Source organism: Tyto alba, unplaced genomic scaffold, assembly GCF_018691265.1.
Source record: "Tyto alba isolate M040663 unplaced genomic scaffold, T.alba_DEE_v4.0 Super-Scaffold_11, whole genome shotgun sequence".
In the NCBI taxonomy this organism is placed as follows: Eukaryota; Metazoa; Chordata; class Aves; order Strigiformes; family Tytonidae; genus Tyto; species Tyto alba.
Window position 1 is genome coordinate 12,911,655 of NW_024881273.1, and position 27,685 is coordinate 12,939,339.

Genomic DNA, 27,685 nt, shown 5'->3' on the forward strand with positions numbered 1-27,685 from the left:
GGCTCTTTCAGTGCATTAGAATCACTGAGTTTATTAGGGATTTATATCAGCATAAATGGGTCTAGTTTGTCCCAGTAATTCTGTGGTTTGGACCAGTATCCATCCCAGCAACCTTCCAAACCCCCCTTCCTGTAGGGGAAAAAGCAGCAGGTTAAAGATATGGTTACCAGCCCCAGAGTGGACACTTGCCCCAGTTCTCCCAGTACCATTGCCTGCTGCACTTGCTGGCCCCAGAGGTGCATGTTAAAATTGAGAAGCAATTAATGAATACAGAGCTCCAGCAAATTGGAGAGGAAAGAGGATGCAGGATCTTTCCTTTAGAAGTAAAATTCCCAGATAGCTGGCAGGAATGAAAGGCCAAGGAAATTAAGGAAGAAAGAAAACTTTAAGAGATATCTATTGTGCTGGAGACAGATGACAAAGCTGCAATGAATGTTGTCCCCACGGCTGGCCTCATGTCATGCTGTCACCCATCTCTGCCTACACCTTCCTGCACAGCCTTGGTGGCAGCAAGAGACACGGGCAGGAGGCAGCCCCTGCCAAAGCCCAGCCCAGTGTCCCCAGCACGCCGCACCCCCTGCAAACCTTGGAAAGCCACAACACAGGCTGACAGCCTGCCAGGGCACTGCTGACACTAACGGGGATCCCGCCGTGAGCGCTGTCAGCTGGGGCTGAGCCTAACCACGTGGCAGGGCACCGACCGTGGGAATCCCTCCACTGAGAATTAGGGACTGAAGAGGCAGCACATGTCAGCCAGTGGGATCCCAGACAGCGGGTCCCATCAAGCATCACGTCCTCCTGCTCGTACCAAGGTCTCGGGTGTGTGCCTGGAGCATGGGGCCAAGGACTGGATTCCTGGATTTTGCAAAGCTGTCTGCCTTGGCATCCCCTGACTCCGCAGGATAAAACCTTGTGCAGCCCAAGCAGCATTGCAGCACACAGGGATGCTGGGGACAATAATCCCTTGGAATTAATTAAACTAATAATTAAACTAATCCTAGTCTGGCAGGGACATGTCAGTCAGCAGCATGACTGGGGTGTCCGTGGGGCATCCCTGGAGCTGGTGGCTGCAGAGGCACATCTACACCGAGCACCCGCTGCCTTGCAGCCAGCTGGGACGTTCATGCTCCAAGGAGGATCCAAGGGTTGGAAAACAAACCCTACACACATGAGATGAATCCAGCGTGTGTGATGAGGGTTCAGAAGGGAGCTCACTCCACAGTGATCCAGGGACATGGCTGCGAATGGGAAGGGAGGGGGTGTTTCAGCCATGCACGGCTCTGTCCAAGGCCTGTGGCTGCACCTGAGGTCTGACAAACTCAGTGCTTGCAGTCCCGTGCCACAACTGCCTGGCAGGCAGGGACATGGCACCTCCCACCATCAGCCAGGGTACTGCCCCAGCAGCAACACGACCCACATGTGGGATTTCCCAGCCCATCGTCCCCAATTTATGCCATTCCTGGTGGAACTGGGGCAGTAATCAAGTCCCAACATTCACCAGCTTCCTCTGACCTCTGATCCTGGAGCTGGGAAGAAACAGCATCTCTACTGCCCCATGCTCCTCACCTCCCTGTGTGCAGGCTGCATTTCTGGTTTCAAGATTTGGTGTCAATTGTCCCACCCGGCACACACAGACAATTCCACACAAAACAGAGATGCTGCCAAGCGCTCAGAGCAGCTGTCCCACGCCAGCATTTTGGAGGGTGGCTCAGGGCGTGGGATAAGCTGGGTGGTCTCGCTGATGGCCTTGATGCCTACAAAGGGACCCAGTGTCCCAGTGCCACAATTTGGCCATCAGCAGGCATGGGGACATCACCCGTCGGTCCCCTCTGAGGGATTCCCCCCCCCTCCAAGACCACGGGGGGGGTGCGTGCGTGGGGGCATGGGCTGAGATGATGGGTGCCGGGGGATGCTGACTGGGATGAAGGCTTCAGCGGTCCTGCCGCGATGCTGCCGGGGAAGGGGGGTGGGGGCGTGGCCTCGCATGTTGGCCCCGCCCCCTCCGCCGGGCCCCGCCCCGGAGCTCCCGCCACCGCCCGCAGCCGCCGCGGCCCCCACGCCCGCCCGTGTCCGTGGAGGATGGTGGCGGCCCGGGGCGCTGCCGCCCGCCGCGGAGCGCTGCTGCTGCTGCTCGCTGCGCTCGGGGCCTGCCGCCTGCGCGTCGCCCGTGCCGGTGAGTGTGTCTCCGTGTCCCCCCCGTGGCCGTGTCCCTCCCGCCGCCCCTCTCCCCCCGCCTCGTCCACCCCCGTGTCTGTGTGTCCTCTCTCCCCCCGCGGAGGACCGCGGATGCTCGCGCCCCTCTTCCCAAGGGACCCGCGTGGGCCCTCCCACGGCGAACCCGGTGCGGTTGCCCCCCCCCCCCCTTCCCCACTTCCACGAGGGCTCAGCATCCGTGGGTGCCCGGGCTCTCTGTCCCCCGGGAGGAGGCAGCGGGTCCCTTCCTGCACCGCGGCTCCCGTGTCCCCCCCCACCCCACTCAGCGTCCGGGGGGTGGGGGCTCCGGGAAGCTGCCGTGGGTTAAGGCCCGCTCAGCATCCTTCCCCGGGGCAGCGTGCTCCCACGTCCTGAAAGCAAGGTGGTAAACGGCTCGTGGGGTCCCACGCCCCCCCCCCCCCCCCCAGCCCCCCGGAGTTTCCCCCATCTCGGCCGGCCCCCAGGCAGCCCCCGCAGCGGGCTGGGGTACCCACCGCTGGGCTGGGGAGAGGGCATGGGCCCCTGGGAGCGGCCCGGCGCTGCGGCCCCCGTTAAACACCTTTGTTGGGGGGAAAAAAATTTAAAACTATCAAAACAAAAAAAAAAAAAAAAAAAAAAAAAAAAAAGAAAAAATCAAATAAAGCTGCTGTGGTGACCAAGCCATCTTAGGGAGCCGCGGGGAGGCTGTGCCAGGCTGGGAGAGCCCTGTCAGCTTCCCTCCCCTGAGTCGCTCCTTCAAGGGGCGCAGCAGCAACACCACCCCACGGGTCTGAATCCGTGACAGAGGCGTTCCTCCTCTCTCCTAGGGCAGAAAAAAATGTGTGGCTTTTGTTTCCCTCCCAGCAGCACCGCCTTTGGCCTTCTTTCTGTTTTCTTTAGGGTTGTTTTGGGGATTTAGGTTTTGGTTTTGTCTTGTTGTTTGTTTTTTTTTTTTCAGTTTTGGGGTCTAGGTTAATGCATTTCTCTTCCCGGTGGGTCTGGCACTGGATGTGTGCTGTGTCCCCTCACTCTGTGCACGGGGCCACGATGGGCATGAACACCACCCATCCGAAAACCCCATCTGGCCCCCAGCGTTGCTGCCTGCGGGGAAACCTGGGGGCTGCCCGCACGGACAGGGAGGTGCGGTGTCCCTGCCCGCAGGACGGCTTGTCTCCGGGCAGGTGCTTTCTGCCTCGCTGGCCGCAGGAGCCGGGGAGTGCCTCCTTGCTCCCAGCATTGTTTGCAGATCTAATATTGTTCTCCCCGCTCTGGCTTGCTGGCGGGGCAGACAGCGGGCAGGCAGCCTGCCGTCAGCTGGGGATGGTGCGGCCTCACCATGCTCCTGCCTGTTCTCTGGGAGGGCAAGAAGGTGCAGTATTTTTTTTTAAATCTCTCAGTGGTTCAAGACATCTGGCTCCCTCCATGCTGAGGCTGGAGGTGAGGAAGCTCCTGTGCTCTCCCTCTTCTGCACGTCGAGGTCTGGGTGGCCTGGCCAGAGGTACCCATGACGCAGGCTGCTATGGGAGGAAGGAGACCCAAGTGACTCCGGTGCAGCCACCAGCAATCTGGCATAATCTCTGCTGCCTCTGAATTTAAGGGGCTGGGGGGGATAACACGGGCTGGCAGTGCTGCTGGGGGGGCACCCCCCCCGCCCCGAGGGGCTGCTCAGGGTGGCTGTGCCTGGGCAGTCATGGGGGGAGGGAGCAGGGCTTCCCCTTCCCAGTGAGGGGCCTCGCTCCGCCGGCAGCCGCCTGCTCCAGCAGCTGGGTTGTGGCTCGCTCTTGGCACAAGTGGGGTTGGGATTTTCATCACCACCTCTTTCTCCCAAGCGAAGGCTGGGGACGGTTTCTTTGTGCCGTTTCCAATCATGTCATCGTTGTACCGCCTGGAAATGCTGACAGCAGCATCCCATTGCTGGGAGGTCGGGTTTGTGCAGCATGTGGTGGTAGGGAGCTCTGGGCTGGTTTCTCCTGGGGATGGCTGGAGGAGCATCTCTGGGAAGCTGGGCAGTGAAAGGAGTCACTATCCTGTCCCTGCAGCTGCCCTCCCCGAGTGTGGTGGGGTGGAGGAAATGTTGGCTGTTTCTTCCCATTTTATAATTTCCCTTCCTGGGCAGATGGGGCAGAGCTTGGCTTTCTCTGGGGACGACTGCATGATGGAGGTGGCAGGGCCAGGGGCAGCTCCTGCTCTGGGATGTGCCAGTGAATCTGGCTCCTGGTGAGGAGTGAGCTGGCGGCACCTGAACAACCATACTCGCGTCCTCGTGCCTCTGCAGCTTCAGCAAAGCTTCTTCAAATGGAGGCTGGCATCTCCTCCTCCCCGCCTTCATCTGCCGGTGCTGCAAACCAGAGGCCCCTGCCACAGATGCCGTGTCCCAGGGTGCATCCAGCACATGGCTTGGTGACATCCTCGTCTTGCCAAGGGCCTGATCCAAGTTGGAGGAAGGGCATCATCTGGCTTTGGAGGTGGTACAGTGGGAGTTGGTGCTCCTTAGTTGTGTTTTTCCCCTCACATGTGTCTATCCAGCACACCCAGCTTCGGGCAGAAATGTTTCCTCACCCGTTTTCTGGCTGTATTTCCTGGAGCATTAGTGAGAGTCAGACTTCTCACCCCTTCTCGAGCAATTTGGTTGCCAAATTTAATCTACTATTATTTTTATAAACAAAAAAAAAATTTTACAAATAGGATGACAGGCAAGAACCTCTTCTTTTAATAAGCCTGAAAACCCTGGCCCAGCTGCTGCAGCCAGGACTTTGCATCAGAAACACTAAGAGAAGCTGTTCAGCAAAAACCAACTGGTCCTTTCTAGTCCAAGTGACCCATTTGGCCACATATGAACTGCTGGCTCCTCGCTGCCTTTCCTCTTCGTGCCTCTTCTCAGGGTTGCAGGTGGGAGCAAAGATGCTGGTGCTCATAGCGGCTGCCCCAGCTCTGTGGTGGTGCAGGGACTTCTCAAGGTCCAGAGCTGGGCACGGCAAGGCAGGAGCCATCCCCTAAGAAGGACCCATGGCTCGATATGCAGTGGGATTGTCTATCATTTGGCTTTTAATTTGCTCTTTGCAATCACTGTGCTGGGGAGGGAGCTGTGGTGGGGTCAGGGTGGTGCAATGGGCTGTCCCTGGGAACCATCATCCTGGAGCTGGGGAAGCTCCAAGCCGCTCTTGGGAGCATCGCAGTGGTGCCCGATGTTGTGTCTGTGGCACCTGCAAGGGACTGGCTGCCCTGATGAGCTTCCCAGGGTGAGCGGGGGGTGGTCTCTGAGCCCCCTGACATCCCACGGATTGGTCTGCAGAAAGCAGATATTTCCAGCCCCAGCTTTTTTTTGAGACACAGAGAAGGGTGTCTTGAGTGACCCTGGTAGCGGTGGCAATGGTGGGCACTGGTCCTGCTCGGTGGTGTGCAGCTACACCGTCCCTTTGAGCCCCTCCGTGGCTGCATGTCAGGGTGTCCTCTGCCACACCAGTGCTTCCTGCATGGCAACTGGAGTGCCACTCCTTCGGGAGCTGTGCACTGCTCCCAGGTTTAATTTTCTGTGGGATTTTATTCTTGGAGAAGACGTTCACCCCGTGTTGTCTGGGGTTACATTTGCTCAGCTGGCTCCCAACACGAGAAATGAGCCCTTGTGGGCAGGTGAGGTGTGGTGCAGGAGTGGGTCAGTACCTGCACCAGGGACCTGGGCAGGGCTCCATCTACAGGTCTGGGGAGGGAGAATGGGTGGAAAGAGGCCCACCATCTCCACGATTCCAATTCCCGACATGGTCAGCATCAAGGAAGAGTTTATGGCAGAGACACAGTGAAAATCCCTCCTCTCCTTTTGCTGCAGCTCACTGGGGACCCACAAACCCATCTGTGCCCCAGCTGTGCCCAGTGGGTGTCAGTGTGGGGAGAGCTGAAGCTCGGGGTGGGGAGACAGTGGTGCTGGAGCCTAGGAGATGCTGTGGCTACGCTGTGCAGGGTCCGGCCTTTTGGATCTACAATTTCCCTGGAAGCTCTGGGCATGGGTTCAGAGTCCGCAGGCGGTCTGGAGCAGGACCCTGGCATGACGCTGGGGCTGCGCTGCACAGAGGGGGCTCCCTGCAGAGCCACCCCCCTCCCCAGGGACCCCTCAATCCCCAGGGGCACCTGGCTCCTTCCTGCAGTGCAAAGGGGAAGACAAGTCTGGGACATTTGCCTGAAATGGCGCTTCTGGGCCATGGGGGTATTAAGGGAGGTAATCAGCTTAGCTCTGCTGCACACTTACGGGGGGGGCAGGGACAGGAGGGGTTATGTGGATGCTGGAGACAGGAGCGGTGACAGCATGGTTGAGGATCTGGGGACAGGGAGGTTGAAGTGATGGGGATGTTGGGAATAGGAAGGGTGACAGGGGTAGCAGGGGTGACAGGGATAGGAAGGGTGACAGTGTGGCAGGGGCGATGGGGACAGGAGGGGTCACCAGGTGGCTGGTGTGCTGGTGACAGGAGGTATGGAGATGTTGGGGACAGGAGGGGTGATAGCATGGTGGGGGACATTGGGAACAGAAAGGGGTGCTGGGGACGAGAGGGTTGATGGGGTTATGGGGATGTTGTGGATAGGAGAGGTGACAGGGTGGCATCTCCCCAGGCACAAGGCACTGGGTCCCTGGGCACTGGGGACAGGAGCTGCCATTGGTCCCATCCCTGCATTAAACCCATAAACACAGTGCCCCAGTGCTCCGTCCTCACGGGGGCTCTGGGTCTGGTCCCCAAAATGCCAGGGCACAGGTCTGGTGCTGCTGCCAGTGCTGGGGCATCTCCCTTCTGTGCCTGGGCTTTACCAACTGCCGCTGCCACGGGACTGACCAGAGGAGCAAATGGTGAGAGCAGGCCTATAGCTAATTGCTTCACGAGCTAATGATAATTGCAACAGGAAGAAACTGGCCATTAAGTGTCTGGAGTACACTTTGAATTGGAGGAAGGAAATGGAACCAGAGCAGGTCCCAGTCCCTGCCTCTTCCTGCCCCAGAGCACTGCGGGCTGACAGCTGCCCCCTCCAAGCAGTGTACCCCGTGGCGTGTTTCTGGGGTCTCTCCTGCGTGGATGGAGGGTGCAAAGCCTTTACGGAAGGGAGGTTTGCTCTCAGGGGGGGACCCATTGCTTCAGGCAGGTGATATGAGAGGTGACATGTCAGCTGGTATGCTGGCAGGGACCCTGGCTTGTCACAACACAGGGCTCCCCTGGGCCCTCGGCCCCTGTTCCCTTCCTGTAAAAAGGAGACGGCGACAGAGGTGGAGGGCAAAAGGCAGGGAAGGTGACATGCTCACTGTGCACCCATAGCACCCACGGGTGCTGCCTGGGCTCGGCTGGGGGTCTGCAGAGGAGTACTTCTGGGGACCCCACGGCTGTCGGGTGCAGGAGGAGCAGCTCTGCCTTGGGGAGCTCATTGTCTCGCATTTGTCAGGGATTATTTCCCAGCCAACTGCTAAGCCGGGAGAGAGGGCAGGCTCAGTAAGCTACTGGTAATGTGACCCATCCTGTGGGCATTATTCTCGGCTTCCTGGCTGGAAAGGAGAGGGTTTCCCTGAGCCATCCACTTCCTGCAGGGGATAAAACCCAGAAGAAAACTCTGGATCCAGCTGTTTCAGCACTGTCTGCAGCCCTTTTCCAGGAGCCCTGGGATGCTGCATTCACAAGCATCCCCAGGATGTGGCTGTGCATCCCGCAGGCCCCTCATTTTCTGGGCTCACAGGGGGCCCCTCCATTTGCTGGGTTCTCTGCCACAGCGGAACGAAATGTCCCACAAGTCTTTATTGCTGGTGGTGGTGGCTGAGTCAGCGTGGGCACAGCCCCAGCGGGGTGGGGTGAGGCCGCCCCTGTTTTTCCACCTACCTCTCACCTTGCCTGTCTGCAGGGATGTGGGCTGCCTGCCCGGGGGTCCCCGCTTACAAGCTGTTGCAAAGCCATAAAGGTCAGCCCCTATAGCCCCCAGCACCTGCTGATAAGTGACTGCGTCCCCAGACCCCCATTTCAGGGTGATGGGCTGGTGGGAGCACCGAAGCTGGTGCCAGACATGGGGTGGATGGTGGAGGCAGGAGAGATGGACTCTCCACCCCAAGCAAAGCCACCTGTGCTGTCTCCGAGCTGCCTGAGGGCGTTTAATCAGCAAAACTGTGCTCATGCGTCTTTACCAAAGGCTGCAAAATGTCTCCGATGGCGTGGGACGCAGCGAGGTGTGGGAGGGCTTTGGCTTTGCCAAAGAGCATCTGGCCCTGGTGGGCACAGTGGTGCTTCGCCAGGGAGCTGCCGCTCTGGGGTTTTATTTCCAGCCCAGCAGTGGGAGCACGTGGGAGCGGGCGGCTGCTGGCAGATGGCTGAGCTGTGCCGGCGCACTCGTGCTGGCCCTTGGCCTGGCAGCTCCTCGGGTGCTCGGCTGGGGGGAGGTGGGCTGCCCTTTCCCACCCTCTCACCAGCAGCAATGGGTCTGCAGGGAGAGCCCACTGGTGGCCATGTCTCCGCTCTGTGGGTGCTGCCCTGCTGATCAGTCGGTGCCTAGCCAGTGCCAGGAGGAGAGAGCTGGACCCAAGCCCTTCCCTCGAGGCTGCTCTGGGCTTCAGGTGGGTCCATGCTCAGAGCAGAGCTGTAAAACCCCCTGCCCATCCCCTGCGATGCCGGCACAGCATTAGCACACCATGCCCGTGTGGGCCCAGCCCCACTAACCCACTGGCAGAGGCTCCCTGCACCGTGGCCCTGACCACTGGCTGTTTCACCTCTTGTGCTGTGCCAAACCACAGAGCCTGGCCAGTAAAAAAGGAATTTAAAAAAACCCAACCCATACCCCTGCCCCAGCCGCGGCTGGTTCTGGGCAGGTATGAAACCCATTGGTATTTGTTTGAGCAAAGCCTGATAAACAAGACTGAAAATGGGTGGTTCAAGCTGCAAATAACAGGAAGGTGCTTTCTGGAATAGGGTGGCATTGGGAACAGCCTGGGGTCCCCAGTACAGGTGAGGGTCCACCCAGCCAAGCCAGGGCCAGCAATGCAGAGCAGGTTTGAGCAGGCAGCACTGGCGAAATTGCATATAGCACCTGGTTTTTGGTTTTATTTTTAATTATTTCTTCTCTTCCTGAATACCTGAGGCAAAGCGCTTGTGGCTGAAGGGGTCACCCCAGTATGGCAGGGGATGCAGCATGTCACCCTCCCAAGGCAGGGGCTGGAGCTGCCCACGAGCAGCTAGAAGGGGGACAGCGAGCCGGCGGCCAGAGCCAGCAGTGCCCAGGGATGTCTGGGCTGGGCGACTGGGGGGGTCTTGCTTGGCTCAGTGCCCCCCCAGTCACTACACCACCCATGGTGCTGTGAGATGGGGCGAAGTATGACATTGATTTGGTGACTGGCTCCCACAAGAGACACTCAGGGCTCTGCTTGGTGACGGTGGTCCTCTGTCCCTTAGGGCATGTGGTGGCCACGGGCGAGGGGGCTGCGTCCTCTGCTGCCTCCTGGTTCTGATGGTCCCCCCACCAGGGTCTGGAGCTGCAGTTTGCCAGAGCCATTTCCATCCATCTGGCTGCCATCTCCCCGCAACACCCACCAATCCAGCTCCTCTTCCCTTGGTGCACGAGGTGGATTGCCAAGGCAAGGAACAGGGATTTTTTTCTGGCTAGTTAAGGAGTTTGAGTAGCAAAGACATGAAGTCCTGCTCCATCAGCCTGGCAGGGGGACACTGCCTGGTGCTCCCCCCTTCCCCCAGCCCTGGATTGCAGGAGCAACTTGAGATTTGCTTGTAGACAGAATCTGCTCTAGAGCGGGCCTGGGCTCTGGGGTCATCGGGGAGGTGAAGTGTTTGGGGTTGCCGAGAGTTTGGCATCCCCCCACCTCTGGGGAAGCCTGGCTCAGCCCCTCCTGGGCCTCCGTTTCCCCCTTGGCATTGCACCTGGAGGGGGACAAGGCTCTGGGAGCCCACCGTGGTGGCCTCAGGGCTGCAGCAGGCAGCTGCCCTCAGCATGGCTCTCCTCTGCCACACAGCCCTGCTGCCTCCACGTGCCCCTGCCCACCCTGTGCCAGTGCCCATCGTGCTGCCTGTACACCAGGCTCCAGCGCAGGCAGCCCTCCCTGCAGCGCCTGCCGGGGCTGCTGACTTGAAAGCAGCCGGCAGTGGCATTTTGCCTGGGTGACTGCCCGTGGTGGCATTTGCTGTTGTTCCTGGGTGGGGACGCTGCCGGCAGGACCGTCCCCTCAGTGGGAGCACAGTGCAGCCGAGATATTTGCGATGCAGGCAGGGCAAGGAGGGGGGATACTGCCAGGGGGTCCCTGCGGGGATATCCCTGTCCCCCAGCCTGTGGCGCAGGGCTGCTGGCACTGTCCCTTGGCCATGACGTAGGCTGCGCTGGGGACTGTCTCTGCCAGCGTGCTTTATCAGCTGGGCCAGATCTCCGCGCCTGCCTGGCTGAACCAGAAAAGCTGGAAGCCGTGACAGGAGCCCCAGTGGCCTGGGGGACGGGAAACCCAGTGGCACGTGGCTTTTGCCTGGCCAAACCTTCCAAAGCAAAAGGCAAACAAACACTTTCAGCTGCGAAGTGCTCTCCAGTGGGCCGACACACGCAGGTGCTGCTGCAGGAGAGGGCGGCGGAGGGGGGGGCAGGCTGCGTGGCTGTGGCCATGCCGCATCCTCCATCCCCAAGAGCATCGTGACGTGGCCAGCGTTCCCCCTGCTCCCAGTGCGCTGTGATCGGCGCTTGCGGAGAGCCCCATTCCGCCGCCTCCGCGCGCGGGAGGGGTCTCCATCTGCTGCAGTTTCGGGGGCAGGAGCACGGCGGTGACGTGAGCGGCTGCAGGCAGCGGCAGGGCTCCCGCGGGGGCTGCTGAAGCTGTGGCAGAGCCGCACTGGCCAGGGCCGTGGTGCCAGCGGCTGTACCCGGGGAGCAGGATCACTTCTGGGGGTACGACTGTGCCTGAAGCCCCGCTCCCCTCCACCTGCTTTTCAGGTGCAAGAAGCAGCAGGGGAGGGGGATGCAGCCAGGTCAGGGAACCCAGCGGGGATCAGGGCCGCTGGCATGGTGTCCATCCCACAGTCGGTGTGTGCAGTGGGAGTGGTGCCAGGGCTGGGGCACCCGCTCGAGCAGCCCCAAACGTCTAGCTGGGTTTTGCTGTGGCTGCTGGCAGTCGAGGCGGTGGCCACCCAGATCACCCCAGAGGCCACGTCTCCCGCCGGGGCATGGGGGGGGGTGAAGCCAGGGCGTTCGGGTGTCTCAGCCCCCCCTGCTCCTGCCTGCTGCTGGACAGGAGCTCTGCCCCTGCCCCAGGGAGGCTGTGGGGCACAGGGAAGCGATACCTCGGGGGGCTGGGGTGTAGTGTGGTGCAGCACGCCTGCCTGCCTGCCCACCCTGGCTCCAGCCCTTTGGAGCCAGGAGCAATTTGCAGAGCCGGGAGGAGAGCCCCAGAAGGTGCCAGCTCACAGCAGAAGTGCTGGGAGGGCAGGCAGGCTGCAGACAGGTCTCACATCACCTAGCTGGAGGAGGAGTGACCTTGAGTGGGTCTGGCAGACACCGCACTGCTGCGGGGCCTGGGCTGCTCCTGCCAGTGATCTGCCATCCCCTCCACTGTGGTCATCCCCCGACTGCAGCCGTGTGCCAGCATGCTCAACGTGGGAGTGGAGACCTGCACCCCTGTTCCGCAGGGACCCCAGTATCCCCGCCATGCCCTGGCTCAGTGGCTGTCCCCTGCCAGGGGCTCTGTCTTGCTGCCACGCGGGGCCGGACCCCCATGGCAGGCTGCTCCTGGCAGGCAGGCATGAGCTCCGTGCCCACTCGCCCACGATGGCTGATGCCCAGTGGGCTCTGCCAGCTCATGCCATTGGCACTGGGGCCCTGTCAGCTGGGAAGCTGGGCATTGCCGGTGCACGGAGTGTCGGCACTTGGACCAGTGCTCAGCGCTAATTGGTTATCCTCTCATGTTAACTTTTATCTCTCTATCCATGGCAGTGACACAGCGGGGGCAATTCCTGCCTTCCCAGCCACCCAAACATCATCCCTGGTGTTGCTGTTTTTTTTTCACCTCTGTGTTTTGGCATGAGTGTCAAAAAAACACTTCACCCAGGGCCATGACTGCCAGCAGCTCCACGTCCTGCCCAACCATGGTGAGAGGCTGCAGGACCTATGGCATTTGGAGGGGCACAGTGGGCACCCCTTGTTACAGGTGCTCTGCTCATCTCAGGGCTGGCCCTGGGTGCCTGCTATGGCTCTCCCCAGGGTGGGTCCTTGGGGCTGGGGTTGTTGTGCTGAGCTTTTCCACCCAGAAAACCTGTCGGGGGGGGGGGGGGGGGGGGGGCGGTGTGTGCACACGCACACCTCGATGCTTGCACACCAGTGTTTCCTCCCATGTCTTTCCATGCTGGCTGCACAGTGTCCCAGTCGCCTGCTGGCCCTGGCCTCTGCTGCTGCCTGCAGGGAGCCACCCTGCCTTCTCCAGCACCAGTGGCTTGTCCCAGCCCAAAGCCCAGTTTAATGAGTTACCTCTGGTTATGCTGGGCTGGGCTTGCTGCCCACCTGCATGGGAGGTTTGCATCATGGCAGCCACAGAGACAGCAGTTGGATGGAGCACCCCCCTCCTCCAGACCCCCCCCGGCACGTCTGGGCAGTGACACCCCAGCTGTGCCGTGGCCAGCACTGGCTTTGGACTCCATGTCCTTGCACACTCCTCTCGCTTCACCTTACAGCTGGTTTGCCCCGTCCCACAGGCGGGTCTGTGCTGTCCCAACTGTGTCCTCGTCCCCTGGGACCAGCCTGGTTGCCTCCTCCCTGTCCCACCCATGGCCAGGTCATCCCTCCTGCCCCAGGAGCCAGCAGGGCTGGCCATGCTGGACTGCACTGATGCCAAGCAGGGGGCATGGTTGGGGTGGGGAGGATCCCAAATTCTCCCAGGCTCACCAGCAGCCCCACGGGAGCAGAGGCAAGACCGGGGGGCTGCAGCCTGCAAGCTGGTACTGGTGCAGGTGGGCAGCGTGGCTGTGTCATGGCCACTGCCAGGGTGGAAATGGGACCCGTGTGCTGTGCCAGCCCTGGCACCCACATTGGGGAGGGTGTGCAGGAAGAGGGACCTGTGGCCAGGGCACTGTGCCAGGGCTGGGGAAGCTGATGGGTGGTGGGCAGGGACAGGTACACCCCAAAACAGGAGCTGGACCCCACCACCACCTGCCTGCTGAAGCACTGGGCAGGGTGGAACTGGCCACCCTGGGCAAGTGTGGCTGGACAGGGCTGGGGAAGGGAGGGGTGGGTGGGTGGCAGCATTTGGAGGTGCCCCCATTGCTTCTGAGTGCCAGCCCAGGGTGTGCTCAGTCTCTGGTACCCAGCCTGACATGGAGGTGCCTACTCTCACCAGTCCAGCCAGGGAGCAGCTGCTGGGCCCTGGGGTGGTTTCAGAGAGTGGCAAAGCCCCTGTAAGACCCTTCACCCTGCAGGGTGCCGAGGCGACGATATCTGCTGGCTAGCCATGGATTGATTACACGTGGGGAGTTTAATTAGATCAGTGCCCGCCTGTTTCGCTCCTAATCCCAGCCCATGACAGCTGGGCAAGCACAGCTCGTTCCTCAAACAGAGATAACAACCTTTTATATATTCCAGGCTGGGTTTTATTTAACCAGTTGCTGGGTACTGGCTTGGGGCTACCCTCCACCTCACCCCTCCACTGCCCCAAGGTGGCTCCAAGGGTCCCGCTGGTGTCTCATGCTGCTGGACAGCCGCAAGTGCTGGGTGACCTATGCTGGGGTGGCTTCCTCCCACCAGTGAACAGCTTTCACCAGCACCTGTTTGGGCGGGACATGTTTCTATGGGTCCATGGCACAGGAGGGGGTCTGCGGTGTCACCCCCAGCACCCTGCAGGGATGTGGCATGTCCCCACCCCTGGGGCTGCACTGTGCCAAAACCTCTTCCTGCCCTTGAGCGGACACGTGTTTTGGATGTTTTGTGACCTTCAAACAAAATGGCCTTGAGAACAAGCCCAGAGCAAGCAAAGCAGGCAGCCGAGACTGATTTCTGTGCTTAAAGGCCTGATTATTTTCCCATTAAGCATTAGTTCTCCCCCGGCCACCTGGCCGAGCCCTGCGCTGCCCCCAGGGAGCAAACCCAGCTCCTGCGGGCACAGTGATCTCTGCTCCCTGCCCCAAGCAAATCCCCCCCAGGCTGCTGCACCCAGCATGGAGTTCAGCCAACTCTAATTGCCACCCTAATTGCAGCTACCAAGAAAACCCAGCCCGCAGGAGAAACCACTGCAGCAAAGGCATCTCTGTCCTTCCCCGGCACCGTCAGCCAGTGAGTGATGAGTGCGATGCCCCGTGGGCAGCGTGGAGGGGTCCGGGTGCAGTCTGGGGGCCGCTGGTGGTGGCTGCGCCCTCTGATGAGCAGTTTGGTGGTGAAATTGGGCTGGGCAAAGGAGGATTTATTGTGGGTGGCATCCTGCTTGGCACCTGCGCCCATGCTGGGGGAGCAGAGCCGCTGTGGTAGCCCTGGAGCTTCGTGTCCTGGTGGCTCCATCCTGTGGTGGGATCTCCACTGTGCCGTGGGCACGGCCGCAGCTGCCCCCCCTTGCCCCCAGCGCGCTGCTGGGATGGGGACGCTTGGGAAAGCCCCCGAAGTTGGGCTGTGCCCCTTCTCTTGTCAGGGCTGTCCCCCCCCCCGGTTCCACTGTCCCCCAGGGCGCGGGGACAAGCAGGCGGCAGTGTCATCGTGGGCAGGCGAGGGCTGCCAGGGATGGTGCAGGCAGCGTGGGAGGGTGCTGGGAGCCGGCTCCTGCCGTGACTCATCACCAGGCTGTAGGCAGCCAGGCATGGCCCTGCTCCCAGGGAGGACCCAGGCCCTGCGCTCCTGCCTGCTGCTGCCCGTGGGAAACCTGTAGGCACGGCCACGTGCGGCAAGGTGAAGAGCAGGGCTAGGGCAGCTGTGTGCTGCACCCCCATCCAGCTGTGCACCCCCCATCCAGCTGTGCCCAGCCCAAGACACAGGCGTACCTACCTCTGCACTGCCACCAGCTCGGGAGGGAGGGAGGGAGGGAGGGAGGGAGGGAGGGAGGGAGGGAGGGAGGGAGCGAGGGACGTCTGTGCTTGTGCTGTGGCAGTGCCAGCAGTGTCACCATCCCCGGCAGCGGCTCCTGATGCTGATGCTGAAAGCCAGGACCCCAGAATGTCCCTACAGCCTCATGCTGCAGGTGACCTGTATGTCACTGTCCCAGCTGGTCACAGTTCCTCTCTCCATTTCTGCACACAGTTTGACACCATCACCCTGTCTCAGGACTCAGCTTTGTGTAGGACCCAGAGACTTTGTGTTCCCCCAGGAGGTCCTGCTGACTTGAGCCAGGCTGGGGTAAAGAACCAGGGCTGCTCTTGGCTGTGGCAGCACTGCCACAGCATGTTGGGTCCAGATGAGGTTGGAGCACGGGGGGCTCATGCCTGTCTCCAGGTAGCAGAGAAGTCCCCAGGTCTGACATGGAAATGAGATGCCCTGTAAAGCTGCAAGGGCGGTTTGGGCCGCGGTGCATTGATGGGGGAGCACTGGATCCCACTGGTTTCCCGCATTGCGATGTCAAAGGGATGGAAATGGAAGCTACTGCCGCCTGTGATGTCCTGTCACAGCTGTGCTGAGGCTTTGGGCAGGGGTTGGTTTGGAGGTCTTTTTTGTTTGACAGCTCCCACGTGAGGATTGGTCTGTGTTGGTTGGATTGCAGCTGCCAGCCTGCTCAGCCACTGCCGATGTGGTGCAGGCAGGGGCTGGAGACCCTCATTGCTGCCAGCTCTGCGCGACTCAGGGTGTCCTGCAGCACCCTAGGGCTTGGGGCATCCCCTGGGACAGTGGCACCCTGGGGCTCATGGTGTCCTATGGGATGGCAGCACCCTGGGACTTGGGACTCAGGGTCCCGTGGTCTTCCCTGCAGGCAGCAAACTGCCTTGCCCAGGTCACAAAATCATAGACTATCTTGAGTTGGAGGGCGCCCATAAGGTCATCAAGTCCAACTTCCTGGTCATTAGAGCCCGTGGTTAACTGCAGTCAGTTACAGCTTTGTGAAGGCAAAGGGGGGGCCGAGGGGCAGCTCTTGTGAAGGACATCCCCACCCATTAGCTGCAGCAGGAGCTGCCAGGGGCAGCTGGGTCCTGTGCCAAGAGGCCATGGGCAGACCCAGGGGAGCATTTGACCCCTCGCCTCCTCCTGACCCGTTTTCTCTCATCCCCGCAGCAGCATCGTGTCCCCGGAGCCTGGACTGTGCTCTGCAGCGCCGGCAGTTCTGCCCACCAGGATCAGGTGCCTGTGGCCCCTGCCTGCCCACCTTCCAGGAGGACGACCGTGGGCGATGCATCCAGAAGCAGTTCTCCCCCAGCGGTAGGTGCACCCACCCTGCAGCAGCCCCTTCTGCAACCCCCTGACTGCAAATCTGCCTGCAAACCTGCCCCACACCTCTGCAGCTCCAGGAGGTTCCCTCACCTCAGGGTAGCCCCCCCATCCTGACAGCACCCCTGCTCCTCATCCTCTAGCTTCTCCTCCCCATGGCAGCTGTATCTCTGTGGGGATAGTGGCTCTGCCCCCTCTCACTCCAAGCCCCAGCATGTGGCAGTTGTGGGATGGTTTTGGGGGCTGGCAAGGAGCACACAAACCCGACCTCACTCCTTGTGCATCCTCCTGTCGCTGCACTGGTGACCATGTGTGCCTTTGGACCCTGCCAGCACCCACGAGTGCCCAGCGATGGGAGGGGGCCTCAGCAGCTTCCAGGATGCTCCGGGGTCTGCCTGGCTGCTCTGGGGTGGGGGCTTTTCGAAGGAAAGGTCATGGCCATGCGGAGCCCCAGGCTTTGCAGGAAGGTAGCAGCTTTCGGTGCACAGGACCATGACTCGTGCAGACCCCATGGCCAAGGCAAACAGGTGCCTGCAGCCTCACCCATCCCGGAGCTGAGCCGAGCTGGTGTTTGGGATTTCAATACCTGGTTCCCATTGGTTTGAGATTTTGGGATGTGGTTTGGGACTGCCTGACATCCATGCCAGGAGGGGTGGGAGTCAGCAGCACCAGGTCGGAACCCTGCCCAGCTGCGTACGAGGTCCCCAAGGACTGCACTGGGTGTTATCCCTCCCCGCTTTTCCCAAAAGCTGTGGGGCTATGGCAGCCTGGGTGCACTGTGCCAGTGGGAGACACGTGCAGAGCATCCCCGGGGACTAGCAGCCCATGGGGATCCATGCCACCCCGCACAGGGCTTTTCCACCCACTGCTGTGGTGCGTGGAGGGTGCTCCCAGTGCAGCCACCTGCACTCCAGCTCAGCCACACTGGGGGCCAGGCACGCGCCTTTTTTAGGGTGATCAACTATCTGTGCAGCTTGGAAAGCTGTAGGCAGAGCTGTTTCTGTGCCCCCCACGTTGTGGGTTTTTTCTTGCAGATTCAACAAGCAGGCAAATTAAGACTAATTATGGCTCCACCTAATTATTTTTGCTTTAACTAAAGAGAAGCAGCCTCTGTGCATGGGGAAGGAGCTGGGACCCGACCGTGCCCTCACATATCACTCCTGGTGGGTTTTGCTGGAGATCACTGGGTGCAGGATGGGGGCTCTGAAGAGCCTCTGAACGGCCTCCATGCCTGCTGCAAGGTGCGTCAGCACCTTCCTTCAACCCTCTGGGTTTCTGGGGAGTTTGCTTTGTGTTCTGGTTCGTGTGTCTTGGGGCACATTTGGGGTCCCGCTGGGGAGCAGCTGGAGCTACCCTTTGCCTGCAGCTCAGCCCACGCTTTACAGAGGGTGGGCACGTGGGGGGATGGCAGAGCCCATCGTGCCCTTCATGCCGTCAGGCTCCTGGCAGGAGGATCACCCCTTATATCAGAGGGGAGATCCCCAGAGTGGGGCCCTGGCTCTGCGCAGCCCTTTGACTCTTGGGCTTAGGGGCCGGGCTGCACTGAAATGGGAGCGATGGCTGGGAGGGGGACAAGTTAGGGGATAGCATAGAGATGCTGTCCAGCTTGGTGTTTGGCAGCAAGCAAAAGTTTGACTGCTGATGCTCCCTGCCACCAGCTCCACAGCCATAGGTACCAAACAGCTTTAAGAGTTGTTTGTGGTTTATTTTTTAATGTGAAGTCTTGGGAGTAAATTCCTCTCTCAGAAGGGCTGCACATACACCAGCATCTCCATAGCAACTTTGCTCCACACTGGCTTCTGCGGGGAGATGCAGCCTCAGTAGCATCCTTGCCCAGCTTCTCTGGGACCATGGTAGTGTCCTTTCCCAGCTTCGGCAGGGAGATGTGGGACCACAGTAGCATCTTCAGAGGATGCTGAGAGGATGCCGGAAGGATGGAGACCATCCCAGGGTCTCTCCCAGCCCCATCCTGTTGTCTCAAGCAATGCCACCACCTTCTGTCAGCAAAAGTATGGGTACAGGGGAAGAAAAGGGGGAATCCCCTCCCAAATCCTCTATTTTAACATTCAGGGGAACAGTAGCATCCTGAGGATGCCCAGCTCCTTTTGGCAGGGAGGCACCAGTTTTTTCCATGGATGCTTTTGCATTGTGCCTGTACCATGGTCTGGCAGCAGCACCCAGCTGCCCAGTTCAACTGGAAGATTGTACAAGGATGCAGAGGGGCTATAATAGCTGCATTTGAGGGGGGATGCAGTGCAAGCAGAAGGAGGGGCTGCCACGGCTCAAGCCCTTGAGCTGCTTGCAACTGCCGGTGACGCCGATCCTGGGATCCCAGCTGCTGCTGCTGCACTGTCCCTGCAATTGGATGCGGCTCCTGGCAGGAGCGTGGGCAGGAGCCGAGTCTCCTCTCCCTAAGTGTACCTGTGCAGGCAGTCACTGAGAGTGGCTTTTTGGAGTGAAAAGTAGTGTTTTGGGGTTTTGGGGGGGTGATGCATGTGAATGGTATGTGCCTGCCACTGGTGATGGTATGTGTGGTTGTCTTGGTGTACCCAGCACAGCACCAGCATGGAGGTGAGACGGGCTGCATGGCACCTCATGGCACGGTGCATCCTGCAGCTGCCTCAGCTGGGTGGGCAGCTGGCTGCCTGCACCTCACTGGTGCTGCCTGTGCAGGGGTCTGAGCTCCCAAAACGCTGCCAGCACCACAGTGCTGCGTGCTGTTTGAATATGCTGTGATGGGTTTGTGTGACGTGGGTTGGGCTGGTAGGTCCCAACCCTGCTCCCGCTTGACCCTGCCAGTACGGAGCCAGGGCTGAGTCCCGCCGGGCTGTGGGAAGTGCTTTGGGAAGAGGGGGAGAAGCGTGTTCCAGCTTGTGGACCTGGGGATTCCCCCCTCCCCGCTTGCTGTGCTGCCAGCAGCCAGGAGGGCATCAGCCATCCTAGAGAAGGACTAGAAATAAGTGGATTTGTAGGAATTTTGTGCCATCATATGGAGACTGTCAACATCAGGCTTCCTCTATCCGGGGCCTATCTTGCTCCCTGCTGTCCCCAAATCCATCACAGTAACTGTGACCATCCCGGGGTTGAGCCCTGGAGACCTTGGGGAGGGGAAAGCTCCAAGGAGGGGCCAGGGTGGACGGAGCAGCTGGGCTGGGATGCTGTGTGCCAGCCTGCTGACCACCCTGCTGCAGGCAGGTGGTGGGACCTACCATGAGAGGGCACCCATGCCCCATGCATGCCCTATGCCCACCATGCGTGCCTCCTGCATGCTCTGTGCATACCTTGTACATACCGTGCATGCAGCCTGTGTGCCCTGTGCGTGCCCTGTGCGTGCCCTGTGCATACCTTGCAAGCACTCTCCATGCCCTGTGCATACCTTGTGTTCACCCTGTGCCTGCTCAGCATGCCCAGCTTGCTGCAGAAGGGCTGGGGGGGGCCTCTGCGAGCTCCCTTCATCTCAGCTCCTCTTGCAGCAAGAGCCAGGGCCTGGGGCAGCCGGGCAGGAATTGGGGCTCAGCCCCGGCCCTCTGTTCCCTAGGGGAGCAGCCCTGGGCCGGCGTTTCACCCACCCACAGCGCTCGTCAGGAACCAGCCATCAGTGCCAGGCTGCTTCTGCTCTGCAAATATTGCAGGGTGGCAGATGTGGCATCACCAGGGGAAATCTCAGCGGCTGAACAAAACAGGGGTGTGGGGATTTTAGCTGCTGAAAGGGAACTTGGCAATAAAGCTGGTTAATGCAGGTGAGTGGGTATGGCCGAGGCACTGCCAGCAATGCCAGAAAGCACAAATGGCACAGCTGCCTTGGTTTTCTTTGTGCTGCTTCACACAGTGGGAGGCTCATAGTGACCTGGGAGCTGTTCTTGATGGTTTTCCAGCTTTATTTGTCCTTTTCCAGCCACATCACATTCATTCTCCTGGAGTGTTGGCTGTTGCAGCTGTGCCTGCCCAAGGCCAAGAGGTGGCAGGGCAGGGCTGGGCAGTGCATCGTGTTGGTGGCAGCACCAGCACCAAAGCAGCCTGCTTCTCCCAGCCCTGATGGTCACACACACCGGCATGGGCAGGTCTGACCCCTGCATCCCATGGGAATGGGGACAGGCCTTTTCCTGAGCACAGTGGGGAGCTAGAACCAGGCCATCCCCATCCCAGGTGCAGGGCTGTCCCAATAAGGCACCAAGATGTCCCCTCCCGGGCACAGGGCTGTCCCCACAGGACATGGGGCTGTCACACTCAGTCCTGTGCCTGCTCCCCTGCTCCTTGTGCAGGCACCTTGGCACCATGGCACTTCCCCATTGGGCATGGTGCTGACGGCACAGCCCCAAACCTGGCATCGTATGGTCATGGCACTACTTTGCAAATCTCTTTGGGGCTGGAAATAACTGGATGCAAAGGGCTGGGGAAACCTGCAGCTCATGGGGTACTCCAGCTCCTGCCAAGGATGGGAGGCTGGGGGCAGTTTGGGGAGCCAGGGGACACAGGGGACATGGAGACAATGGCTCCTCGTGCACTTGTTTAAAGCAAGAGTGTCCCCCGTTTAAACTGTTTTTTGACATGTGTGGCTCTGATTCTCAGGGCGGCTGAGTGGCCTTTGTGCCCAGCTCTGGAGGGAACTGGAGTTTATTTCCAAACACTGGGAGCGAGGACAGATTCCAGAGAAGCTGTAATTGTTATAACCTTGAACTATCCAGGAACAGAGCTGCTGGTATCGCCTTGCCTTTGTATGTCTTGATTTACCCCCCAGGGCTTCCCACTGGGACAGCCTTTATATGGCTGCACCAGGGCAGAGGGGGCAGGGATGTGGACAGGGAAGTCTCTGCCTTTGAAGTTGAGTTTAATCCTGTTAAAAGTAGAGTGGGGAGCATCAGAGCTTGACTCTATTTGGTGAGTGAGGACAGCAGCTCCACTCCTGCTCCTCCTTGTCACTGCGTGGATGGGCACCCCCGGGCTGGGGGCTGGGGGCAGGGTTCCTGCCTGTGCCGGGCACTGCAGGGGCATGGGACCCTTTGCAGGTCCCCGGGACCCTTTGCAGGTCCCCGGCACGCACTATGCTAGGGCATGAGCTGGGTCAGCCACTCCTGAAATACCCAGTCAGCCCCTGCAGATACATAATGATCCTCACTGCGTGGGGCACCCCAGCCCCTCCCCAAAGGGGCTGCATCTTGCTGGGCGCTGGGCAGAAATCGGCCCCTAAGCTGGAGTGAGGGTTCCCACCAGTTCCTGGACAGCCCCGGGTGAGCCCTGCTCTGGGGTGGCTCCAGCCCCCTGGGCCATACAGGACAATTTGGGGTAAAAAATTCCGGTGTCCTCTGCCTGCTCTTGAAACAGCCCCGCTGCCCGCAGCAGGTCAGTGATTCACCTTGCCAGAGCTGCCCCTCACACCCCGCAGTAGCAGGGTGGCTGTGGGGTGTCTCTCCTGGTCCAGCTTGTGTCCCTCCTTGCTCAGGGCCATTTTACAGCCTCTGGTGCAGGGACACAGGGAGGTTCCTGAGCAGCGGGTGCTGGTAGCCTGCCTGCTCCTGTGGGGCTCTGGCAAGGGGGGCGGCTGTGGCCACTTGCTCCTGCAGCTTTTGGGAAAAAGCATTCCAAAAGTGATGAGGACATGTGCAGATCCCAGGGCTCGGCTTTGGGACTATTTTATGCCAGAGTGCTGCATCGAGGTGGGCTTAGACTCCAAACCACCTGCATTTGGTCATGCTGGGATGTGAGTCCCTTTTTGGGGGAACGCTGGGGCTGGCGCTGGGGCTGGCTGCACGGCCGCATCCTGGGTGCCCCTCTCATGGCCACTCTCTCCTGGCGCAGGGCGGACATCCGTTCCCAGCTTGGAGAAAGAAATCGATTTTCTAGCGGATGTGCTGGCCAGACAAGAGGCTCCTCACCCCCACCCACTGCGAGATGGCAAGCCCAGGAGTAAGTGCCTGCTCCCCGGCTCCCACCACTCTCTGCAGTGATGCTGGGGACCCTGCAGCAGCCAGACCCTGCACCCCAGGCTGGTTTGCCCTCCAGAGCTGCCCAGCCACTGCTCTGCTCACAGCTCTGCCTCCTCCTGCAGCCACACCAGTCCCCGCCAGCGGCAGACAGCGCATGGCCAGTGGGCTGAGAGAGGGGCTCCTGCAGCGGGGTCCCGCCAGCAACGAGGTAGCTGCCACCCTCCCCACCTCCACCACAACTGCGGTCCAGAAGTACCCGGTGGAGGCATCCCCCATCCCTTCAAATGACGGCACAGTGCTTGGTGAGACCCTGGGATCTCGTGGGAGAGGGGGTTTCACGTCCTGGCCGGGGCAGCAGGGGCTGGTGACACTGTGCCACCAAGCTCACCCACTGTCCCTCTGTGTCCCCCTCCACCTCTGCAGGGCTGATCGTGGTGTGCACAGTGGCTGGGATCTCTGTGCTGATCGTGGCTGCAGTCTGCTGGTGCAGGTGAGCTGGGGGCTACTGGTGCCAGCCAGTCTTTCCGTGTCCTTGTGCCCAGGGCACCTTGTCCCTGTGCTTCCCAGGCGTGGGCGAGGGGTTGGAGGAGAGGCAGTAGCTGCTCTTGCCAGTCGCCCTGCAGGTATGGCATCTGCTGGTTGGGACTGGAGGACAGCGGTGGGACACCCGTCTGCCAGGCACACGCTCCTGGGAGCAGGTGGCACCTGGTTTGGGCATTACTGTGGTGGTTGGGTGCTGACACCCCCTTCATGTCAGTGCCTCATGCCCAGGCCCCACAGGATGGAGGTGGCTGTGTCTGGAGGTGCCACCCATCATGGGTGTCATCGCAGGGAACAGAGATGTGGGTGGGAGGACTGAGCCCCCCTGAGAGTCACTGTCTCTTGTATGGAGTCATCTGCTCCAGTGGCTCCTGCTGACCGCTCTCCTCTCCCCTGGCAGGCTGCAGAAGGAGGTCAGGCTGGCACAGAAAGCAGACTACTCAGCACAGCGAGCAGCCAGCCCCTTGCCCTATGACAAGATCTCGGTAATGTGCCCACATCCCTCCTTGTGGAGTGTTTGGTGCTTGGGCCAGGCGTGTGCTCTGCTTGGGGGGCATCCAACAGCAGGGGATACCCGTCAGCTGGGCTGGGGACCCTCTGGAGCCCAGCCTCCACGCCTGTCCTTGCTCTCTCCACAGCCCGGGGACAAGACTCTGGCTCAGAGCGCCCAGATGTACCACTACCAGCACCAAAAGCAGCAGATGCTCTCCATGGAGAAGTAAGCAGCCTCAGGAGCAGACAGCAGACCCGGTCGTTGCTCCATGCCCTGACACTAACTGGGGTGCTGTTAATCACCCCCCTTGGGCTTCACCCCTTCACTGCATACTCTCTCCCCCCCCAGGCATAAAGAAGAGCCCAAGCTGCCGGACTCAGCATCATCCGATGAGGAGAATGAGGATGGAGACTTCACCGTGTACGAGTGCCCCGGGCTGGCTCCGGTATGGCAGGCACGGGGAGGCCGGGAGTGGGACACCCTGTGTGTGCGGGGTGGGATCCGACACATGCCTGGGTTGTGCAGTTCCCCACAAGAAGCCTTTTCCACACGTCCTTCGTTAAACCCTGAGGTGGTCCAACCCCTCTGCTTGCCCCCATGTGCCCTGGCCAAGTCCCACTGGAGCCTCCAGTGGGCAGGAGCGGGTGCCCTGGAATGGGTGCCCCAGCACGGGGCTTTTCCCTGGGGAGCACTGCCCCATGGCCCCAGGAGCAGAGAGCTGGAGCAGCCCTTGGCAGACTCAATCCACCATCCCAATGGTGCCAGAGACATGGTGACCACGGATTCCTGGGCACCGAGATAAGGGGGCTCATCCTACTGCCTCCCCAGCACCTGGACCCAGGGGACCTGTGACCCCTCAAAGCCAGAGGGGACTTTTCTGGCTGGCAAGGGACCCCGGGGAAGGGCAGCTCCTAACAGCCCTGGGTACAAAGAGCACAAAGAGACCCGAAAGGAGCCTTTCACATGGTAATCACTGTGGAGCCCGGCCATCAGGGCCCAGATTAAGGGTCATCATTAGGTCTTTACAGGCCCATTAAAGGGCACTTGATGGCAGGCAGGCAGTCTGGGAGAGGAACCCCATTCCTGCCAGCCAGGCATGGGTGTTGTACTGGGGTCCCCAGCCAGTCTGTGGGGTCCCATCCCATCCGTGACCATGGGCTTTTTACATATGATCCCCCCATCCCCACATCCCCAGCCACTCCTGATGGGGAGGCAGCGCCTTTCCAGGGGTGATGGCGGAGTTCTGATGTTTCACCCCAGCCCAGAAGGTCCTCCCATCCTCCCTGGGAGGGGGCTGGGGTTCAGACTCAAACCCCTGCTGGTTTCTGACATCCTGCCTTTTCCTCCCCCCCATCCCACTCCCTCCACCGCCGCAGACCGGAGAAATGGAAGTGAGGAACCCGCTGTTTGATGACTCCTCCTTACACCCCTCCAACCCCAAGTCGCACCAGTAACACCCCTCCTTTCCTCTGCCCGAGCTCGCTATGGACTGTATGCCCAACGCCCAAGCCTGGCGGGGCAGCCACGCTGGAGGTGCACCCACAGCTGGGCGAAGGAGCACGGACCCTGCTCTGCCAGACTGTTCGACGCCTGCCCAATAAACACCCACTAACAGCTATGGGAGGGGGGGATCACCCCCGTTTCCAGCGTCCTTGTCCTCTTTGCTGCTGTAATTGCGTCCCTGCCTTGCCCTTCGCCCTCTGCTCTTGGGGACATGCCAGCTCCGTGGGGGAGGCCACCGCTACCTTGGCACGGAAACAGGCGGTTGCAGTGGGTTTTGAGGAGGGAGCTGCTGCCCCAGCTGTGGTTGGGCTGATGCAACAGCAGCTGGGAAAGGGCTGGAGAGGGGCTTGGAGAGCCAGAGAGAGAGAGGGGCCGGGGCTGGGGGGAGTCCGGGCACGCTCATGTCTGCAGGGGAAGGCATCGGGGCTGCCAGCGTGCCCAGAGCCCCTCTGCCAGGGATGAAGACTCCCATGAGTGGGTGGCATCGCTAAAGGTTCCGGGGCCTGGTCTCCCTCCTCCTCCTCAACCCGGGGCAGGATCCTGCTCTGGGAGCCAAGGGCAGGAGCAAGAGCAGGCTTGGGCAGGCGCTGGCAGCACTCTCAAGGATGCACCTTCAGGTGTGACGTGCCCTGGCCCCCTGCACTGGCTCCATCCCCTTCTAGGGGTGCTGGTCCTCAGAGGCCCAGGTACATAGACAGTCCCGGCGGTGCCGTGGCCTGGGACCCTGTGCCAGGCTGTGCTGGCAGAGGCAGAGCATTTCCTTGTGGCAGCCCTGGGTGCCAGCAGGCCTCTGGCCCCAGGCCTCCATGGGGTCAAAGCTCAGAAAAAGGGTTCAGGGGTTTTGTTTTTAAGCCTGTGTGGCTGTGGGGGAGGATGCTTGGGCATCCTGGCTGGTGCTTAGGGTGCTGGGAGGGGTAACCAAGGCATGGTGACTTTGCTGTGCTGCTTCTCTGCCCCGTGGAGCCCATGCCCTTTGCAGCATCCCTGCAGAGCCCGGCCCGGCACGCTCCCTGGGCATCCCTCCATGGCAGGGGACAGTCTCTGCTGCTCCATCCCAGGTACCTCCTGGGCTCCAGAGACCCCCTGCACCCCTCTGCCCATCTCTGCATCCAGGCTCACCAGCCCCACCAACACATTCTTGCTCAGAGCCCAGCACCATTCACCAAAACCTCCCTTGTGCATTGGCCATGACCCCTCCAGCATAAGGCCTGGGTTGGGTTTTGGGTTGTTTTTCACAGATGTGGCTTCATGTCCAGACCCTGGCATGGACTGTCACAACCAGGGGTGATGTGCTGCATGCTGGTGGTGTCTTGTGCAGGGATGGCCTCTCGCACACATGGGAGCTGCTGTGCATACAACCACTGCACGCTCAGGAGCTGTGGCACACGCAGGCAGGCATGGGCAGGGCAGGCAGCAGTGGCAGAGCCCCATGCTGGTGAGTGGTGGTGGTGGTGTGAGACTGTCCCCAGTGGGGTTGCTGGCAGAGGCCATCGCTACACAGACCCTTTCCCTGTGCCCTGCTCCCCTACCTGTGGGCTGCCGCCCTTCTCCCTGTGCCCCTTGTTGTTGTATGGATTGTAGTTCTTTTAAAAGGAGATTTTATTAAATGACCATGTTTGAGACCCATGCGAGTGTGTGGTGTGGGGCCAGCTCCCCGCTGTGGAGCCCTCAGCTTGGGTGCTCCTGTTGGGAGTGGGGTGGGATGCAGGGACAGGGAGGGAGGATGCTGCGGGTCCCCCGTCCCAAAATTTTCCCCGGGGAATAATGAGAGCAGCTGTCCTGCTCCTGTAGCTGGAGTAGCCTCCAAACCCTTCCCAAGGGTTCTACCTGGCCCGGCAAGAAGCAGTGTTTATTCTCTTGTTTCTCGGTGTTTTCCAGGAGAGGTTTCCCCAGCAAAGGGTTGGGTGGGAGCCTGCCCCCCTCCCCCAGCTGTGCCTGCCCCCACCCAGCCCTGCAGCACCCAGCGTCCACCCGCCCCCACTGCCCATCGCCCCTCGCCCCAAGGGCCCTTCGCACCTCGCTTGGCCAGCAGATAAGGGCTATCGTGTCCCCCCATTGTGTGGAGCCTGAGCTCCTCTCCCGGCCCTTTGATCACGCCAGCCCCCCCATCAGGCTGATACAATCTCATCTCCTCCTGGTTTCAGCAGAGGGGAGGGTGGGTGCTGACTCACCGCCAAAGCGCCTGGGCATCATCAGGGGTGCTTTGCTCAGCCCTGCTCATGGGTGGCCCTGGGGTCTCCAGCTGCAGCCCGGGGTGGGCAGCATCGCCTGACAAATCACTTGGGACTGCCCCAAGGCTCACCCCTGGGTAAACCCAACCTTGCACACACACCCCCCCCCCACACACACACCCACCCTGCTCCCCCCCCCCCCCCCCCCCCGAGGTCCCCAAATTCACTCCTCCTTTGCTCTCAGAGCCCGTCAGCCTCTCAAAGCACACCCAGGCTTTTGGGGAAGCTCCATCTTTGAGTAAAACTTGTCTGCTCCTCCCAGGAAGACCTCCTTGCTCAGGGCCCCCCTGGGAAGCTGTGTCTCCACTGCACGTCTGGGCACAGAAGTCATTTGTCCTGGAATACCAAGTCTGTGCCACAGACATCCCAGGACAGCCTGAAGCTGGGTGCAGGGTCTGTCCATGCCTCAGTTTCCCCACCTGTAAAACAACAGGGAGGACTGGCTGGTGTGTTCAGGCACTGCGGTGATGTGGGTGCTACCCAAACTACACCCCAGACTCGGT

General features: G+C 60.6%; 1 protein-coding gene across 4 annotated transcripts; it reads left to right on the forward strand.

The window, feature by feature from the left end:
- Positions 1 to 2,006: 2,006 nt before the first annotated feature.
- Positions 2,007 to 26,577, forward strand: NPDC1 (neural proliferation, differentiation and control 1). Of its 4 annotated transcripts, XM_032997808.2 has the most exons (9): positions 2,007 to 2,173; positions 16,339 to 16,482; positions 22,288 to 22,395; positions 22,538 to 22,717; positions 22,839 to 22,905; positions 23,356 to 23,440; positions 23,594 to 23,673; positions 23,797 to 23,893; positions 24,825 to 26,577. In XM_032997808.2, exons 1-9 carry the CDS (start codon positions 2,080 to 2,082, stop codon positions 24,900 to 24,902), a joined length of 933 nt encoding a protein of 310 aa, XP_032853699.2. In that variant the 5' UTR covers positions 2,007 to 2,079; the 3' UTR covers positions 24,903 to 26,577. The 4 variants fall into 4 exon arrangements, with proteins under 4 accessions (XP_032853699.2, XP_042642905.1, XP_042642908.1 ...); XM_042786971.1 differs by having other exon boundaries at positions 23,356 to 23,673; XM_042786974.1 differs by lacking the exon at positions 22,288 to 22,395.
- The last annotated feature ends 1,108 nt before the right edge of the window (positions 26,578 to 27,685 follow it).